Source organism: Trachypithecus francoisi, unplaced genomic scaffold (genome assembly GCF_009764315.1).
Source record: "Trachypithecus francoisi isolate TF-2019V2 unplaced genomic scaffold, Tfra_2.0 Lachesis_group0, whole genome shotgun sequence".
Lineage (NCBI taxonomy): Eukaryota > Metazoa > Chordata > Mammalia > Primates > Cercopithecidae > Trachypithecus > Trachypithecus francoisi.
Genome location: NW_022681453.1, coordinates 118,349,970 through 118,370,890, shown reverse-complemented (window position 1 = coordinate 118,370,890; position 20,921 = coordinate 118,349,970). Strand labels below are relative to the sequence as shown.

General features: G+C 40.4%; 1 protein-coding gene across 6 annotated transcripts in view; it reads left to right on the top strand.

Annotated features, from left to right (window-relative positions):
- The window catches only part of PLD1 (phospholipase D1), a 228,099-nt gene that overhangs the window by 61,095 nt on the left and 146,083 nt on the right, over positions 1–20,921 (top strand). For all 6 annotated transcript variants that reach the window (XM_033211713.1, XM_033211717.1, XM_033211715.1 and 3 more), the window contains exons 2-5: positions 16,349–16,539; positions 16,773–16,897; positions 19,121–19,266; positions 19,778–19,883. In XM_033211713.1, the coding sequence (XP_033067604.1) occupies positions 16,380–16,539; positions 16,773–16,897; positions 19,121–19,266; positions 19,778–19,883 (537 nt within the window). In that variant the 5' untranslated portion in view covers positions 16,349–16,379. The remainder of the gene's footprint in view (positions 1–16,348; positions 16,540–16,772; positions 16,898–19,120; positions 19,267–19,777; positions 19,884–20,921) is intronic.

The following is a 20,921-nucleotide window of genomic DNA, read 5'->3' as shown; positions in this document are numbered from 1 at the left end:
GACATTGTAGGTTTTTTCTTCATTATTGTTTTTGTTGCTGCTGCCACTGCTGTTAACCTTGAATAAATCTTTTCTTAAAACCATCACAATTTACCTAGCAATTCTGTGTTTTCAGTAGAAATGGAGCGTATGTATCAGCTTGATTCATTTTGTTTCCAGAAGTTTGTAGCAGTGTTTTCTATAACGGACATCAGACCGTTCCCAGATCCAGCTCTTGCTGCTAGTTCCTGTGCTTAGGAGGGGCATGATTCAGGTGGGAGTATATGGACTTTGGGCAGGGGTCTTACTGATAGCTCTTAGAATAAATAGGGACATAAGAACAACTAACTTTATTTTAGCATCTAGTATAGTCCAAGCTCTAAATCACGGAATATTACTTCCATTTTACACATTAGGAAGCTGAGGCACAGAAAGACATAAATAACTTGTTTCACCATAAGGAGAGTCATATTTCAAGTTACTTCACTCAAAATCACAAATGTACCATGGTACAGTACTGCCTCAACGAACATTTTTAGTAATTATATAGATGGCCAAAAAATTGAAATTGTGCTATGTCAACTAGCAGTTGTGACAGAATTCAAAAGCTAATCAGCACTGGAGAATTTTTGGAGGAGATTACCATGTGTGTTTGCCAGATCCATTCTTCTCATAGGTGAAATTCATGGGATATCATTGAAAACACTCTCTGTACTGCCAAAACTCACACTAACAGAGGTTGTTTGCCTGTTGCTTTGAAGAGAAGTGAAAGAAAGGAAAGCATGAATATTCTATTCTTGGCCATAAAGAAACTGAGTATTCGTTTAATATCCAAGGATGTTAATTTTAGAAGTCTGACCACAGTTTTTAGCAATATTAACTACCTTTCTTTTATAAAGAAGAATTTTCCCTTTGACTTAAGTCAATCGAGTGATTGTACAAAGTCTCTGACTTACACGTAATAAACGTATTAACAGGCTTTGAAGTTAGGAGTGATCCTCCCATATTTTCTCTTTGAATACAAATCGTTATAATGTGCCTTGTCACTTACAGGGGCAGGAATAAATCTTCTTAGATGTTGGCTCAGAATCCTCATCTAAATGTCCTTGGCATTTGGGCTAGGTTTTTATCTTCTGGGTGATGTCACTTAGAATATGTTGTTTTTCTGACATTTAGTAATGTTGAGAGATGATTTTTTAAAATTATAATGTATCTATTGCAAAGTCCTAAACACAGTTGACTTCATATTCATGTAAAACAGATATTTTAATTTTCAGTTTTTAGGTGAGGAAACTGAGCACCAACTAAAGTGACTTTGCCCAAGTTAATCAAGGCAGAAATAATAGCAAAGTAGATCAGATAGTTGTGTGGCCTTGAGCAAGTCACTTATCTCTCTGTGCCTTCAGTTTCCTTGCCTATGAAAAGGGGCTAAGAATAGCAGCTACTTCATAGGTCTATTGTAAGGACAGATTGAGTTAATGCATGCAAACCACCTGGATCACTGCCTGGCACATAGTAAACATTATGCAAGTTTGCTTTTTAAAAATTACTGTTAAATTCAGCACAAATGAATTTTTACAGCAGCCAGGATGGTTCAGAAAAAAAAAATGAACAAACAAACAAAACATGGGCTTTGGAATCCTGGTTCTAACACTATCCTAGCTCAAGTTTCCTGTATAGAGCCTCTGAGGTTGCATAGTAGGGTTGAATGGGAGTGGTTATAACTCTAGAGGAGAAAAAAAAAGGGGGAGAAGAGGAGAGAGGCAGGCAAGAAGGCAAAGCAGTCATTTCCTGGCTGGCCATAGCTTCCCAGGAAAAGCAGCCAGTCACTCCATCACATAGAACATCTTCCAGATTGACTGTTTTGTATCAGTGTGCTGAGCACAGCCAAGGCCAGAAGGAGAGGGGAGAGGCATGCATCTGCCAGCAACTTAACCTCCCCTAGTATCACAGGCTGTGAGACTTGGTTTCCTGTACTCCTCTTACGCCCTTGACACACAACTCCTGAGGAAGCAAGAGAACATGTCCCCGGTGCAGCACTTTAACTGAATCCAAAAGCAGCTGGATGAGCCAGTGCCTCTGAGGGTCTGGTCGGAGGTCAGTGGAGCCGCGTGCTGTACTGCATGCCATGGAGGCTGTGCCAAAGCCCTGCCCTCGCCCAGAAGGAGGTTGAGATGGTTGGTGGCATTAGGAGAAGTGAGAGCGGTCATGACTGGGGATCTTTACTGAGCAGAGGCCAGGAAGGCAGCTGGGACCCAGCCCATCTAGTGGCCTACATACCAGAACCAGTCCCACCACTCACAACTGTGCAGCCTCAGTAAGCTCCCATGACCCCAGTGAGATTGTTGTGAGGACCGGAAGTAATACACGTAACATGCCTTTCAGTGCAGGCACTCAAAAAATGACACATCATATTTTCTTTTTTTTTTTTTCTTTGAGACGGAGTCTCGCTCTGTCGCCGGGACTGGAGTGCAGTGGCCGGATCTCAGCTCACTGCAAGCTCTGCCTCCCGGGTTTACGCCATTCTCCTGCCTCAGCCTCCGGAGTAGCTGGGACTACAGGCGCCCGCCACCTCGCCCGGCTAGATTTTTGTATTTTTTAGTAGAGACGGGGTTTCACCGTGTTAGCCAGGATGGTCTCGATCTCCTGACCTCGTGATCTGCCCGTCTCGGCCTCCCAAAGTGCTGGGATTACAGGCTTGAGCCACCGCACCCGGCCCACATCATATTTTCTTAACCATCAACATTTGAAATAGATGTCAATTTCCTTCGGCATTTGAATAGATGTCAATTTCCTTTAACATCTGTATTTAACTCTGGAAGCAAAGTTTGAATTCAAAGATATGACTGAGATGAACTAGAAGCTGATACCACTGCAAAAAGGAAAATATTTAACTCTAGGACATATTAAAGGAAATTACTCAGAAAGCTCATGCCAGAGAACAAATGCCATGGATTTTTTTAAAAGGTCATCCAAAGAGGTCAAAGGACTTACGAAAAGTCATGAGAATCAAGAAATGATTTTCATGCCCCAAAACATGTGACTTATATCCTAATTCACTACTGGATAGTGAAACAGCTGTCTGGAAGGTTGTCCCTTCTGGAAATCATGATGTCTTATGGGATTTATTTGTGCCTCCATGGCATAAAGCTGCCTTGGTTTTCTTGGGTTATTATTAAAAATGGCTGGGAGAGATCATTATTAGAAGTATCCTAATAACATACTTACTAGTTGAGATTAGCTAATGGCAGAAATTATGGAAATTGTAAGAGCTATGTAACCATTTTGCTTTATGTCATTATAGATGTGTTTTTGTTTGTTTGTTTGTTTGTTTGTTTTTAGCTAGGGGAAAAAAGAGAACATGAAGTCAACTCTTATTCTGTGAGCACAGTGAGTCCAAAGTATTTAGCACCAGTCTGGACATCTCAGGGATAAAAGCGGCATCAGTGTTAGGCCAAGTGGAGGGTTTGATATAAAGCCAGGAGAGAAGGATAAGTAAGTGGAAGATTGCTGGGCTCTGGGCTCCCTGAGATCAGACTGGATGTGGAGCTCAGTGGAAGGGCTGTGTTTGGGAATCAAACTTCTGACTCTTAGAACCACAGACGTAATAGCAAACCGGACTCACAGGTTATGGGCAGGAGAGGTGACTGGGTGATTCCGCATCTTGGCATTTCCTTTTCTTGGCACAGGCGCAGGTGGAAGGCAGAAGAGGAGCAGGCGCATGGCTTTTGGGTCAGCCAGAGCCAGGCTGAGATGTGACTTACTGACTTTCTGACTCTTCACCTCTGTCACACTATCTCACTGTCTGCAAAGTGGGAATGATGACAGTACTCCTCATGAAGTTGCTGTGAGGATCATTTGACATGATGCATGAAAAGCCCTCAGCAAAAGCCTGGCACACAGGAAGCTTCACTAGCAGTTTGCTGTGTTAGCTGTGATTGCTTTGGCAGCCAATCTGTTTCTTACATGTTATACGCCTCTCAGGGGCTTTTCAACCAGAAGGCTTCTACATCTGAGTGTGTCTGCGGTATGTAAGGGAAATAATATCTCTTTGTGTCATTCACTGAATAACCTGGAGCTGACAGCTTTCTCTATGGACAGCTCACTGATTATGTCACTTAATCAACAAACGTGTTGAGCAGGTGCTCGGCTGGGTGTCTGTGGTGAATGCCCATGACTCTAACCCTCTTCCCCCAGGAGTGTCCCTGTCTAGTGGGAAGACAGGTGTGTCAGTGCATCAGCACATAATTGCAGCTCAGTGGACATGCTTCTTCACCTAAAGGTCTTGAGGGTACAACCATGAACCTATGAAAATATATGCAAAATGCTGCATGTGAGCCCATGTTCATATATTTCTGGGGTTGTGGGTTCATAGATTTCATCAAAGTTGTGAAGGGTGCTGGACCTCAAAGGGAGCAGGAGCCACAATCGTGAGAAAAGTGGCGAGCACTATGGGGATGCCAAGGAAGGATTGCATAACCAGCCAGGGACAGCAGGCTGGATGAGGCCAGGAAGACATGCAAGGAAAAGTAAGGGCATTAGCTGCGTCTGACTGGCTAATGCCTTCCATGATTGTTTTTGCAGAGGAAGGCTTACCGGTTTCTCTTATACTTAGGGTAGTATAGTCCAGAAATTTTAGGACTGGTTGAATGGGAGAGACCCATTTTTAGAGTAGCCCAGCCAGAAAGACAGTTGCAAGATGGTACATTAGTTTTGGCAGCTAAACAAGAGATGAAAAGCAGGATAAACTCTGTTAAGATTATTTTTTCAGGGGTCCCCTTTTAATAGAATTAAAGATGACACTAGCAACCAAGATGATTTTTGCCTGTAGATGAGTATCTATGACCACATTTACTCCTCACAGCTTCCCAAGGGAGGAAGCATGAGTGGAACATTTCATAGAGGGACACTGCAACCCTGGGACTGGTAGTTGCCCAGGTTACACTCATAGTAAGGGTAGAACAATCCTAGGTCATTTGATCTTTCCCTTATACCATTGACATTTCATTTTCTGTCCAAGGTACATAATCACCTTCCATTAATATTTGTGGAAGTCGTGCTTCTTTTTATAAAAAGTCAAAGATCCAATTAAACATCAGAGGATATTTAAAATGTATTTTCTCAAAACATGTAGTCTGGAGTGTAAAATATGTTAATATCATTTACTTTATTGAAAGTCAGCTAAACTCAAAAGATATTTATCCAAGTCATATTATATTACTAGAGATTGAGTTTAGTACTTGAATCCACATTTATAATTTTTATATCTCAGAGAGCATCAAATCAGTTCCATATATACAGTTGCTGTATGATGTGTTTTCAAAGGTTATATATTATGGATCCTTTAATTTTCATCATCATGAAAAAATGGGAAAACAAGATATCCCCACAACTCAGTTTGGGTTTAAACTATCTAATCACAATTTTTTTTTTAACATTCATACATTATGATATGATTTTTGGCTTAAGAATCCATTGCATTTATTTCTCTCAGTAAGCACAATAGCATCTAGAAAACAATGAGGAAATTTTTGCATATTGTGTTAGAAAGGAAGCAATAAGTAAATTGTAACTATGTTCATGAAGTGAATGGGGGTTGTTGTTCTTTTAAAAATGGTTTACTGATGGCCGAATAGGAACAACTCCAGGCTCCAACTCCCAGCGCGAGCGACACAGAAGACCGGTGATTTCTGCATTTTCAATTGAGGTACTGGGGTCATCTCACTGGGGAGTGCCGGACAATTGGTGCTGGTCAGCTGCTGCAGCCCAACCAGCGAGAGCTGAAGCAGGGCGAGGCATTGCCTCACCTGGGAAGCACAAGGGGGAAGGGAATCCCTTTTCCTAGCCAGGGGAACTGAGACACACAACACCTCGAAAATCGGGTAATTCCCACCCCAATACTGCACTTTAAGCAAACGGGCATACCAGGAGATTATACCCACACCTGGCCGGGAGGGTCCCACGGCCACGGAGCCTCCCTCATTGCTAGCACAGCAGTCTGCGATCTAACCAAAACAGCAGCAGCAAGGCTGGGGGAGGGGCGCCCGCCATTGCTGAGGCTTAAGTAGGTAAACAAGGCCGCTGGGAAGCTCCAACTGGGTGGAGCTCACAGCAGCTCAAGGAAACCTGCCTGTCTCTGTAGACTCCACCTCTGGGGACAGGGCACAGCTAAACAACAAAAGGGGAAGCAGCAGAGGCCTGTGCAGACGCGAACGACTCTCTGTCTGACAGCTTTGGAGAGCAGTGGATCTCCAACACAGAGGTTGAGATCTGAGAACGGACAGACTGCCTACTCAAGTGGGTCCCTGACCCCTGAGTAGCCTAACTGGGAGACATCCCCCACTAGGGGCAGTCTGACACTCCACACCTCACAGGCTGGAGTACACCCCTGAGAGGAAGCTTACAAAGTAAGAATCAGACAGGTACACTCGCTGTTCAGCAATATTCTATCTTCTGCAACCTCTGCTGCTGATACCCAGGCAAACAGGGTCTGGAGTGGACCTCAAGCAATCTCCGACAGACCTACAGCTGAGGGTCCTGACTTTTAGAAGGAAAACTATCAAACAGGAAGGACACCTATACCAAAACCCCATCAGTACGTCACCATCATCAAAGACCAGAGGCAGATAAAACCACGAAGATGGGGAAGAAGCAGGGCAGGAAAGCTGCAAATTCAAGAAATAAGAGCGCATATCTCCCTGCAAAGGAGCGCAGCTCATCGCCAGCAACGGATCAAAGCTGGTCAGAGAATGACTTTGACGAAATGAGAGAAGAAGGCTTCAGTCCATCAAACTTCTCAGAGCTAAAGGAGGAATTACGTACCCAGCGCAAAGAAACTAAAAATCTTGAAAAAAGAGTGGAATAATTGATAGCTAGAATAATTAATGCAGAGAAGGTCATAAAGAAATGACAGAGATGAAAACCATGACACGAGAAATACGTGACAAATGCACAAGCTTCAGTAACCGACTCGATCAACTGGAAGAAAGAGTATCAGCGATTGAGGATCAAATGAATGAAATGAAGCAAGAAGAGAACCAAAAGAAAAAAGAAGAAAAAGAAATGAACAAAGCCTGCAAGAAGTATGGGATTATGTAAAAAGACCAAATCTACGTCTGATTGGGGTGCCTGAAAGTGAGGGGGAAAATGGAAGCAAGTTGGAAAACACTCTTCAGGATATCATCCAGGAGAACTTCCCCAACCTAGTAGGGCAGGCCAACATTCAAATTCAGGAAATACAGAGAACACCACAAAGATATTCCTCGAGAAGAGCAACTCCAAGACACATAATTGCCAGATTCACCAAAGTTGAAATGAAGGAAAAAATCTTAAGGGCAGCCAGAGAGAAAGGTCGGGTTACCCCGAAAGGGAAGCCCATCAGACTAACAGCAGATCTCTCGGCAGAAACTCTACAAGCCAGAAGAGAGTGGGGGCCAATATTCAACATTCTTAAAGAAAAGAATTTTCAACCAGAATTTCATATCCAGCCAAACTAAGTTTCATCAGTGAAGGAGAAAGAAAATCCTTTACAGATAAGCAAATGCTTAAAGATTTTGTCACCACCAGGCCTGCCTTACAAGAGACCCTGAAGGAAGCCCTAAACATGGAAAGGAACAACCGGTACCAGCCATTGCAAAAACATGCCAAAATGTAAAGACCATCAAGGCTAGGAAGAAACTGCATCAACTAACGAGCAAAATAACCAGTTAATATCATAATGGCAGGATCAAGTTCACACATAACAATATTAACCTTAAATGTTAATGGACTAAATGCTCCAATGAAAAGACACAGACTGGCAAACTGGATCAAGAGTCAAGACCCATCAGTCTGCTGTATTCAGGAGACCCATCTCACATGCAGAGACATACATAGGCTCAAAATAAAGGGATGAAGGAAGATCTACCAAGCAAATGGAGAACAAAAAAAAGCAGGGGTTGCAATCCTAGTCTCTGATAAAATAGACTTTAAACCATCAAAGATCAAAAGAGACAAAGAAGGCCAAGGGATCAATTCAACAGGAAGAGCTAACTATCCTAAATATATATGCACCGAATACAGGAGCACCCAAATTCATAAAGCAAGTCCTTAGAGACTTACAAAGAGACTTAGACTCCCATACAGTAATAATGGGAGACTTCAACACTCCACTGTCAACATTAGACAGATCAACGAGACAGAAAGTTAACAAGGATATCCAGGAATTGAACTCATCTCTGCACCAAGCGGACCTAATAGACATCTATAGAACTCTCCACTCCAAATCAACAGAATATACATTCTTCTCAGCACCACATCGCACTTATTCCAAAATTGACCACATAATTGGAAGTAAAGCACTCCTTAGCAAATGTAAAAGAACAGAAATTATAACAAACTGTCTCTCAGACCACAGTGCAATCAAACTAGAACTCAGGACTAAGAAACTCAATCAAAACCGCTCAACTACATGGAAACTGAACAACCTGCTCCTGAATGACTACTGGGTACATAACGAAATGAAAGCAGAATAAAGATGTTCTTTGAAACCAATGAGAACAAAGATACAACATACCAGAATCTCTGGGACACATTTAAAGCAGTGTGTAGAGGGTATTTATAGCACTAAATGCCCACAAGAGAAAGCTGAAAGATCTAAAATTGACACTCTAACATCACAATTAAAAGAACTGGAGAAGCAAGAGCAAACACATTCAAAAGCTAGCAGAAGGCAAGAAATAACTAAGATCAGAGCAGAACTGAAGGAGATAGAGACACAAAAAACCCTCCAAAAAATCAATGAATCCAGGAGTTGGTTTTTTGAAAAAATCAACAAAATTGACAGACCGCTAGCAAGACTAATGAAGAAGAAAAGAGAGAAGAATCAAATAGACACAATAAAAAATGATAAAGGGGATATCACCACGGTCCCCACAGAAATACAAACTACCATCAGAGAATACTATAAACACCTCTACGCAAATCAACTAGAAAATCTAGAAGAAATGGATACTTTCCTGGACACTTACACTCTCCCAAGACTAAACCAGGAAGAAGTTGAATCCCTGAATAGACCAATAGCAGGCTCTGAAATTGAGGCAATTATAATAGCCTACCAACCAAAAAAAGTCCAGGACCAGATGGATTCACAGCTGAATTCTACCAGAGGTACAAGGAGGAGCTGGTACCATTCCTTCTGAAACTATTCCAATCAATAGAAAAAGAGGGAATCCTCCCTAACTCATTTTATGAGGCCAACATCATCCTGATACCAAAGCCTGGCAGAGACACAACAAAAAAAGAAAATTTTAGACCAATATCCCTGATGAACATCGATGCAAAAATCCTCAATAAAATACTGGCAAACCGGATTCAGCAGCACATCAAAAAGCTTATCCACCATGATCAAGTGGGCTTCATCCCTGGGATGCAAGGCTGGTTCAACATTCACAAATCAATAAACGCAATCCAGCATATAAACAGAACAAAGACAAGAACCACATGATTATCTCAATAGATGCAGAAAAGGCTTTTGACAAAATTCAACAGCCCTTCATGCTAAAAACGCTCAATAAATTCGGTATTGATGGAACGTACCTCAAAATAATAAGAGCTATTTATGACAAACCCACAGCCAGTATCATACTGAATGGGCAAAATCTGGAAGCATTGCCTTTGGAAACTGGCACAAGACAGGGATGCCCTCTCTCACCAATCATACTCAACATATTGTTGGAAGTTCTGGCTAGGGCAATCAGGCAAGAGAAAGAAATCAAGGGTATCCAGTTAGGAAAAGAAGAAATCAAATTGTCCCTGTTTGCAGATGACATGATTGTATATTTAGAAAACCCCATCGTCTCAGCCCAAAATCTTCTTAAGCTGATAAGCAACTTCAGCAAAGTCTCAGGATACAAAATTAATGTGCAAAAATCACAAGCATTCTTATACACCAGTAACAGACAAACAGAGAGCCAAATCATGAATGAACTTCCATTCACAATTGCTTCAAAGAGAATAAAATACCTAGGAATCCAACTTACAAGGGATGTAAAGGACCTCTTCAAGGAGAACTACAAACACTGCTCAGTGAAATAAAAGAGGACACAAACAAACGGAAGAACATACCATGCTCATGGATAGGAAGAATCAATATCGTGAAAATGGCCATACTGCCCAAGGTTATTTATAGATTCAATGCCATCCCCATCAAGCTACCAATAACTTTCTTCACAGAATTGGAAAAAACTGCTTTAAAGTTCATATGGAACCAAAAAAGAGCCCGCATTGCCAAGACAATCCTAAGTCAAAAGAACAAAGCTCAAGGCATCACGCTACCTGACTTCAAACTATACTACAAGGCTACAGTAACCAAAACAGTATGGTACTGGTACCAAAACAGAGATATAGACCAATGGAACAGAACAGAGTCCTCAGAAATAATACCACACATCTACAGCCATCTGATCTTTGACAAACCTGAGAGAAACAGAAATGGGGAAAGGATTCCCTATTTAATAAATGGTGCTGGGAAAATTGGCTAGCCATAAGTAGTAAGCTGAAACTGTATCCTTTCCTTACTCCTTATACGAAAATTAATTCAAGATGGATTAGAGACTTAAATGTTAGTCCTGATACCATAAAAACCCTAGAAGAAAACCTAGGTAGTACCATTCAGGACATAGGCATGGGCAAGGACTTCATGTCTAAAACACCAAAAGCAACGGCAGCAAAAGCCAAAATTGACAAATGGGATCTAATTAAACTAAAGAGCTTCTGCACAGCAAAAGAAACTACCATCAGAGTGAACAGGCAACCTACAGAATGGGAGAAAATTTTTGCAATCTACTCATCGACAAAGGGCTAATATCCAGAATCTACAAAGAACTCAAACAAATTACAAGAAAAAAACAAACAACCCCACCAAAAAGTGGGCAAAGGATATGAACAGACATTTCTCAAAAGAAGACATTCATACAGCCAACAGACACATGAAAAAATGCTCATCATCACTGGCCATCAGAGAGATGCAAATCAAAACCACAATGAGATACCATCTCACACCAGTTAGAATGGCAATCATTAAAAAGTCAGGAAACAACAGGTGCTGCAGAGGCTGTGGAGAAATAGGAACACTTTTACACTGTTGGTGGGATTGTAAACTAGTTCAACCATTATGGAAAACAGTATGGCGATTCCTCAAGGATCTAGAACTAGATGTACCATATGACCCAGCCATCTCACTACTGGTTATATACCCAAAGGATTATAAATCATGCTGCTATAAAGACACATTCACACGCATGTTTATTGCGGCACTATTCACAACAGCAAAGACTTGGAATCAACCCAAATGTCCATCTGTGACAGACTGGATTAAGAAAATGTGGCACATATACACCATGGAATATATGCAGCCATAAAAAAGGATGAGTTTGCATCCTTTGTAGGGACATGGATGCAGCTGGAAACCATCATTCTTAGCAAACTATCACAAGAACAGAAAACCAAACACCACGTGTTCTCACTCATAGGTGGGAACTGAACAATGACATCACTTGGACTCGGGAAGGGGAACATCACACATCGGGGCCTATCATGGGGAGGGGGGAGGGGGGAGGGATTGCATTGGGAGTTATACCTGATATAAATGACGAATTGATGGGTGCTGACCAGTTGATGGGTGCAGCACACCAACATGGCACAAGTATACATATGTAACAAACCTGCACGTTATGCACATGTACCCTAGAACTTAAAGTATAATAATAAAAAAAAAATGGTTTTAGTTTTTAGCAATGCATAGTGGCACATGCCTGTAGTCCTAGTTATTCTGGAGGCTGAGGCAGGAGGATCACTTGAGCTCAGGAATTCAAGGCTGGATTGAGCTATGATCACACCACTGTACTCCAGCCTGTGCAAGAGAGCAAGAGCTTGACTTAAAAAAAAAAAACAGGGGCCGGGCGCGGTGGCTCAAGCCTGTAATCCCAGCACTTTGGGAGGCCGAGACAGGTGGATCACGAGGTCAGGAGATCCAGACCATCCTGGCTAACACGGTGAAACCCCGTCTCTACTAAAAAATACAAAAAAACTAGCCGGGGGTGGCGGGCGCCTGTAGTCCCAGCTACCCCAGAGGCTGAGGCAGGAGAATAGCGTGAACCCGGGAGGCGGAGCTTGCAGTGAGCTGAAATCCGGCCACTGCACTCCAGCCTGGGCGACAGAGCAAGACTCCGTCTCAAAAAAAAAAAAAAACAAAAAACAGTTTTGTTTTAAGAGTATATGAAGCAAAATGTAAAAGCCTCCCAGTGCTCATGTTTCCTTCCACCCACAGTCCCACCTCTGGATTGGTAAGTAGCTGGGCTTTGAAGTCGGATCAATCAAAGTTGATCACCAGCTTCATCACTTCCCAGCCGTGTGGCCCTGCCAAGTTTCCTACCTTCTCTAAGCTACTCATTAAAAATGCTGGTAACAATGGGACCCAGCTCCTAAAGTTATTGTGAAGATTAAATGAGATCATGATATTAATCTCTTTGTACAGTACCTGGCATGTAGTACAAATTTAGCAAATATTGGCTAATGTTCATATTTATGTTAATATCAATAATTATAGTTGCTATTATTGTATTTTGGCTAAGGCAGTGTTTATCTATTTGTTATCTGAAAGGGAAAGTGTCTGCTTCTCTTTGATGTTCTACTTCCCAATCTTGTTGAAAGTTGAGAATAGAAAATTCTCTGATTTCATCACTGAATAACTGGAGGTCATTAAATCTTCCCTGCAAAGATTTTCCGTTCTATAATTCAAAATGAGAAAAAAAAAAAAAAAAAAACCCTTATTTACTTTCCAGATACAAATGCAAACAGAAATAAAACACAGCTGCTCTTATCTCTCCATGGGCACCATCTCTTCTTGGTACTGAAAGAGATAATGATCTTGCAGTATAATTTTATAAGGAGGTAACAAAATCAATTACATTATCTCAAGTGTAAACACTGAAGCCCTTATCCCACTGCTGACTAATATAGGCTGTGCCTGTGGCAGCTGCTCACCCCCTATTATAGATTATTTTAGATGAAAGAAAACATTGACTGATAAATGAAGATTTGACAACATAGGAGCATAGATGGTTTTACAGCTTGATATTCAAGAATGAAACCAGCAATACAATGGTTGGATGAAAAGTCAGCACACAATGCCCATGGACACAAGTAAAGGTAAAGATGGACAAATGATTCATTGTCTATTATTAAATAGTAAAGTCTTGACAAAAGCATGAACAAATCTGCAAATGCTTTGGGTCCATTTCCACATGGTCTTATAAAATATTATAAACCATAAAAGTAAAAGGCTAAGAAGGAACTCGGGAAGCTGTTGAGACATGTTGTTTTCATAATTGAAGTGACTGTGGGATTAGTATGATCCCTTCCAAGGTATGGTGACTAAAGTAGAGGACATCTCTTGTCACAGGACTTAAACTTCATATAAAAGATTAATTTAAATTTATAGACATTCAAGCCCATAAAATAGAAGTAATAATTATGGGCCTCTGTAACCAACTCCATAAGATTTTAGAGCCAGACAAAATCTGCTTTATAAACTCAACACTGACACAAGTTGAGTGACCTTGGATGATTGCTTAACTAAATCTCTCAGAATAATCATATCTACCATGTGGGGTCATTGTGAGTATTAAAAAACATAACTGTACTACAATTGTGCTTAGCATGTAATAAACACTTGATAAATGATAAGATGTTTTCTTTGTTTCATGTCTCACTCTTCAAGTTTTTCATAAGTGAATGTGCTTCTTTTTTCTCTATCTGAGGTTGGATATTTATTTTAGCTTGATGCGTTGGCTCTGTAACACTGTATAGATTACTGTAGTCTTTGTATTTCTTAAAATTCACAGGTATTTTTAGGATCAGCACGTAGTTCAAAAGGAAGGTTATTTGGAGTAACCTTTGTCTTCACTATGTTAAGAAAGTTGACAGTTAATAAGTCTGTTTAATCAATAAAAAATATCTGAAGTCTTTAAAAATTAACAAGCCACAATGATATGGTGTAATTTCTTATCTGTTTTTCCTTGTCTCTTTTCCTCTAAATTTTTCATTACCTTGTATTTTGAATAGAATAAAATCTGACACATTGTTAAGTGTTTGTTGAATGAAGAGGAAAGGACATACATATTTTGATTTTGACCAAAGGCAACACTCCTCAATGGAGGCTGAATAGATCTTAATTAAATTATCTAGGTTAGAAAACATTCTGCTACCTGCTTCTCTTATTCAAATGCAAAACTACTCTGATGAATTTCTTGGGATAGGGAAAGGGTTAAAGTAATTAAATTATAAGGGAGGCTGAACACTTTTATGGCATCTTTTATCTACAGTTAGGGTTTTCATGTTAAAAGAACTCTAGAGATGAAATGGCTCAACCTCTTGCATTTATAGAGAGGAAACAAAGACCCTGGGAATGTAAATGGCTTCGTCTTGTGGTAACCGAGTTGCAGGAATTTATTTCCAATTCTTCCTATTAGGGTTTGCTCTTAAATGGACTTGCCCCAGGGTACTTATTTATATTAACTGTTCCATCTATTCCAAGGGCTTACATATCTACAAAGAATAGATAGCAAGGTAAAGATTGTGATTGAGAATATTGGCTTTTGGGTTAGAGAAACCCGAATTCCAGTCCCTTCTTCACCACTTACCAGCTGTGTGACCTTGGACAGATTGTTTAAAATATTGGTCAAGTTACTTAGTCTTTCTTTGCCTCAGTTTCCTTATCTATAAAGAGGGGATGACAAACTCCTGTCATGCTCAAAATAGAAATAACAAACCCTCATAGATTTATTATTAACGACATGAGACAATGTATGTAAACAATTATAACCAGCGAGGTGCATTCTAAACAATTAGTAACTATTAACTATTATAATATAAATTAGAGGTGGGAGGGAACATTGAAGGGAAGAGATAATCCTATACTTTGCTATAGTAGGCCACAAATTTGGCTCCAAGCTTTCTTACAGCCAACATACAGAAAGAAACATGATTGATTACATAGTTCCAGGGAACTTAGATATATTAATTTTATATATCTGGCCAAACCAGCACCTCCCTCCTTCACTCCCATTTTTGAATTTCCAAATACAGTCTCTTTCTCCCAGACATAACAGTATAGGTTTTAGAGACCACTGAGTTATAATAAGGGCTGTATAAGTTTTCCTGAGACTTTCTTAGCATTCCCATACAGCCACTTAGCTTTTTGGTAGCACTTGCAGGAGAGACCCAGGTAAGTGTCTTCCCTGGGCAAATTTCATTCTCAAGAAGCCCAAGACCTTGGAGGAGGCCAGGGGTGAACTTTGGGTTATATGCCTCATTTCCCTCACCCATATCAGGTGTTCCTTAATCACAGGGGCCTGCCTTATTCACCTTCACATTTGCATTCATCTCATCTCACATGTGGTGGATGCCCATTGTGATTTGCAGTTATAAATGAACATGTGCTGAAGAGTTACTGGTATGAGCGTCCTTCCGTTTTAGGGCCTGGTTTTAACAGAGAGATTATTTCTATATCAGGCAAAACAGACATTTCATCCAACTCTGATGACAGTGTGCAAAGCTTGAATCTCAATATTTTACATGAAAAATAATATCCATGTGAACTCTTCTGCCCTGGGTACTGATGTGCAACGACTTGTGTTATTAAATATCAGAATGAAATAGAACTAGTTTTCTTTAAAGAAATAAAAAAAGGAGGGAAGTATAATTCTAGCACCTCAGATGTCTTTCGGAATAGGTACGTTAATCAATTTCCTTTCAAGACACATACGTCATTATACCTCATGTAAAGTCGTGGCCAAATTCTCATATCTCGAAAGGTAATATACACTTTGATTGTGATATCACCTACAGAGAAAATGTAGAAAGATTATGCTATCATAAAAATATTTCTAAATCTGTATATTGCAATATGTGAAATATTCTAAATTTTCTTTAGGAGATATTTAGAGTTGCTTATTTTACATTATATTCTTTCTTCAGCTGTATTTATTACAGCAAATAATCTATTTCTTTCTCTGTATAAGCTTTCCCAAACCAATCTCCCTTGAATTACTTATCCAAATTAATAAAGTCGGATGAGAGAAATGTTGGCATTCAATGTGGTTTTTTTTTTCTTTTTTACAATTGAGTACTCCGTTTTAATTTACAAGTTAAGAATCCTTTAAATGTTAACCAGGAACAACAACTAAAAGGTTGTTTTGGATAACTGAGTCTCACACAGAGCAGGCTGAATTGTTTCCATATGCTGTATCTAAGTCTGGATTCAAATTGTGGAATAGCATTTTATGTTATCAAAATGCTAAGTCTTTGTAACCCTTTTCTTCTTTCCTAGCCCCTTTGCTTTTACTCTATCCTAAGTTAACATGTCACTGAAAACCGAGTCACGGGTAAATACCTCTGCACTGCAGAAAATTGCTGCTGACATGAGTAATATCATAGAAAATCTGGACACGCGGGAACTCCACTTTGAGGGAGAGGAGGTAGAATACGACGTGTCTCCCAGCGATCCCAAGATACAGGAAGGTAAAGACGGATGATCTGAGCGGGGAAGAAAAGAGTTTGTCAGGGTTGCTTGCAAGAGCACAAATTTGAAGTAACCAGCAAATGATTGATTTTTCCTTGCAGATGTTAACACTGGGCTCAGATCATTTTGTAAGAGGCTTTCTTGTTTTAACAAATGATTCTTAAAAGAATGCCTGTAAAAGACAAGTTATGCTAATCATATATTGCATTAACTTTATTTACTTATTTTTTAGTGTATATCCCTTTCTCTGCTGTTTATAACACTCAAGGATTTAAGGAGCCTAATATACAGACGTATCTCTCTGGCTGTCCAATAAAAGCACAAGTTTTGGAAGTGGAACGCTTCACATCTACAAGGGTCAGAGCGTTTATGGACTCACCATTTTTTCTTTTGTCAATATATGTGAATTAGTACATAGCCTTTCATTTTCCTCCCTCCTAGCTATGACCATGTTTGTGGGTGTTTGTTTGTTTGTTTTTATTTATCTATTATTTCCAAGTCATTGTCACCTGTCAAGGTTTTGCCTCCTTCCCACTTAATCTTCATTCTTATATTCCTCTTTCTTCATTCGAGCCAAAGCTCTTTCTTTTAAAAAGGCATGTAAGGCAAATTAACAATGTAATAAATTGCAAAGTGCCTCTCTTACTCTTCTTCTCTCGCCAGTTTTCTGTTTCATTTGGACTCTTGATGCATATTTATTCCACTTGCATGGCAAGTATAAGTCAACAAGAATTTTAGCTTTCCTAATGTTTATTTAGAATGAAAATGTTGGTGCTCCCTGGCTCTTAAGAAAAAAAGCCAGGATACTGGATTGGCCAGTGCCATTACCCCAAAATACTGTTGAGAGAATTCTGCAGGCATACTCTGCCTCTCTGATTGGTTCCTAGAAAACCATCCTTTAGTCCTCATTCACGTGCTTTTTCATTGAACACTGAAAAGGCTTTGGAGTAAAATGTCTTCAGCAATCAAAGGTAGGCCCTTTGAAATGGATTGGACTAGAAGAAACTGTTAGGGTAGCTCCTTTTCTCTGTTCCTGCCTGGATTTTGCAGTTGTTAAGTCTCCAGGGGAAGAAAATGGCTGCAGGGTGGTGACTTTTGTCCCTTCAAGCTAAGCTCTAGCCATGGCAGAGTAAGGCCACCATTGCCTCCTGCCTCAGGGGAAGCATAGATTAATAACCAGCTGTCAGGGCACAGCTTCACCTTCCCTTCCTCCTTGTCTTTTGGAGGTGGCATGCGCTGCATCGCTTTCTGGGTGGTTTTGCCTCGTGCTGTCCCAGCCTACCTGCACATGTACTGACTCCCAGCCTGCACTCGCTTGGGTGTCAGCCTCTGGTTTAGGCTTTCCCTGTAACTCGGGTCCATGTCTCCCTGATACACCACTGAGCAGAACTCACTCAGAAATGTCTCTAAGATGAGCTTTGTTTTCTTTTTTCACCTGCCAGCATTTAGATTGAAAGATAGTTAACATGTGGGGGTAAATGACAGACTCTAGAGCCAAACTGCATGATTTTTTTTTTTTTTTTTTTTTTTTTTTTGAGGCGGAGTCTTGCTCTGCCGCCCAGGCTGGAGTTCAGTGGCCGGATCTCAGCTCACTGCAAGCTCCGCCTCCTGGGTTTACGCCATTCTCCTGCCTCAGCCTTCCTAGTAGCTGGGACTACAGGCGCCCGCCACCTCGCCCGGCTAGTTTTTTTTTTGTATTTTTAGTAGAGACGGGGTTTCACCGTGTTAGCCAGGATGGTCTCGATCTCCTGACCTCGTGATCCGCCCATCTCGGCCTCCCAAAGTGCTGGGATTACAGGCTTGAGCCACCGCGCCCGGCCCAAACTGCATGATTTAATTCATCTTTGCCTTGTGATCTTGAACGAGTGACTTAACATCTCTGTTTCTGTTTCCTCTTCTGAATAAGGGATATAACAGTGCTTACCTTATAGGCTTGTTATGAAGATTTAGTAATGATAATACATATGTATAATATTATACAAGTGTACACTGTACACTCATTACCGCATTCACTTTCTCCACCCATGCCTCCTTAACACTGGTGGCTCCTCAGAGTGGGTGGGTGGTATAGACAAGGCTGGACCTTGGAATGTGTTTCACAGGAGAAGGAGAGAAGGCATGTCATGCCATTTCTGAAGAACAAAAACAGCCAAGATGGTGCTCTTAGTATACAATACCTCTCACCCCTGCCAATTGCCTGGTTCACTGCTTATGTTTGTGGACTGGACCCCTGAAGACTAATTAGGGCCTTCTCTCATTGTCTCCTTCACCTAGTTCCTTGTTTCAGGTGTGTGTGTGCGTGGATGCACACACACACACATATGTTGGAGGAATAGCATTTGTAGGAATCGTCTCATGTGTGACTGAAAGTTTGTCTTATGTAATTCATCAAGTGAACATTTAGAGAATATTATTTCTGTAACTGGCTGCTTTTGAAAAAAATTTACTTAAGTACTTACACAAAATAAGTAGGCTGGACTTAAGTATACTTCCCTGTTACTAGTTAAATATTGTTCACTGAAAGCTTTTGGAATTTTTGTTGTTATCTAAAATATCAAACATTTTTATGTATCACTGTAGGTACCAAGTATTAATCTTTATACTATTGAATTAACACATGGGGAATTTAAATGGCAAGTTAAGAGGAAATTCAAGCACTTTCAAGAATTTCACAGAGAGCTGCTCAAGTACAAAGCCTTTATCCGAATCCCCATTCCCACCAGAAGGTAACCATTTTGGAATTAATTATGCCAGTATACAAGTTGAATGGAAAGTGTATTTTGGCTGGGTGTGGTGGCTCACACCGTAATCTCACCACTTGGGAGGCTGAGGCAGGAGGATCACTTGAGGCCATGAGTTTGAGACTAGCATGGGTAACGTAGCAAGACCTCCTCTCTACAAAAAATATTTAAAATGTGGCTGGATGCGGGCAGGTGGTGGTAGCTAGTAGTTCTACCTACTCAGCTGCAACAGGGGGATTGCTTGAGCCCAAGAGTTTAAAACTGCAGTGAGCATGATTGTACCACTGCACTCCATCCTGGGCAACAGAGCACACCCAGTCTCTAAAATAAATAAATAAAAAGGGTATTTAATTCACAGTATTGGCTAACTAGTCTATTGTTGGTAGATATTTTCAATTAAATAGTCTTAAAAATATGCCGTCTCATGAAAGATACACAAAGTCATAGTCACAGAATAATCTAGTAAGTGTTTGCATTCTGTGTGTTTGTGTTTTAGACACACATTTAGGAGGCAAAACGTCAGAGAGGAGCCTCGAGAGATGCCCAGTTTGCCCCGTTCATCTGAAAACATGATAAGAGAAGAACAATTCCTTGGTAGAAGAGTAAGTTGCTTCGCTATTCTGTTGTTTTGAACCTAATTTTGCAGTGCTGTAGAAACACAGCATCTACTGAGGGGTGAAGTAGGCCTGGCTACAACTCCTCTCATCCACTCATCAATCCCCCAGGCTGGTTTAGCTTTTCTGGAACTAGTTAGTCAGTCCCTTCTTTCCCCAAGCCATACCATGCATTTTCTCAGAAGGGGAAGATCGTTCTTGGTTAGGACTTTAGATTATGAAGAAGCTGTTCTCCCGACTAGAACCTTTTTGAGCTTATTGTGAGTCAAAGATTGAACTTGTTGTGGATTTTGAGATCTACTCTTTTAAAATAATATATTTCCATACATAAGCTTTTGTGTTTGTAATAGCCCATCTTAAATATATGTAAAATCTCATTCCTAAACTATAGATGGAGCAGTTAGGGCCTGAGAAGAGTATGACGGAGTACAGACAGGCACAGCACGGGGACAGAAAACTCCAGGGGAGGGGCACTTCTGCCTGCTTCCAAGATGGGTGCTGCAGAGTGTGGACGATTAATTTTTTTTTACTAGAAAGTGAACAAGTGTTTGTTAATTTCTATCAGTTCTGTTTGGTAATCTGAAACATTTATGTTCCAGAGGGAATGTTTGATTTCTCCTTTGTAGTTGTCATCTTGTTTAAAATCTCTGTAGGTATCTGGACCAAATATTTTCCAAGATACCTAGACATATAAAATTATATAGTTTTGGTTTACTGTGTGCACATGTATGAATTCAACTGAAAATGAAACTTCGTGATTAAGCAAAACCATGCTGAATTTTATATCACGGTCAATATGATTGACATCTGTTGCTCCAGTGCCCCAAGCCTATATCCCTCTACTCCCCATCTGCCTCCACACACAGTTTAGCATATTTAAAATCAGTACATTCTACTAGAAAGTCTTTTAACCTCTCTCCACTTTTTAAAAATTGTAGTGTATCTTTCAGTAAGTTCAGCGTTAGAATTGAAAAAAAAATGAAAGTTATTGGTAATATCAACAAATTCTTTAAAACAACTTACAGC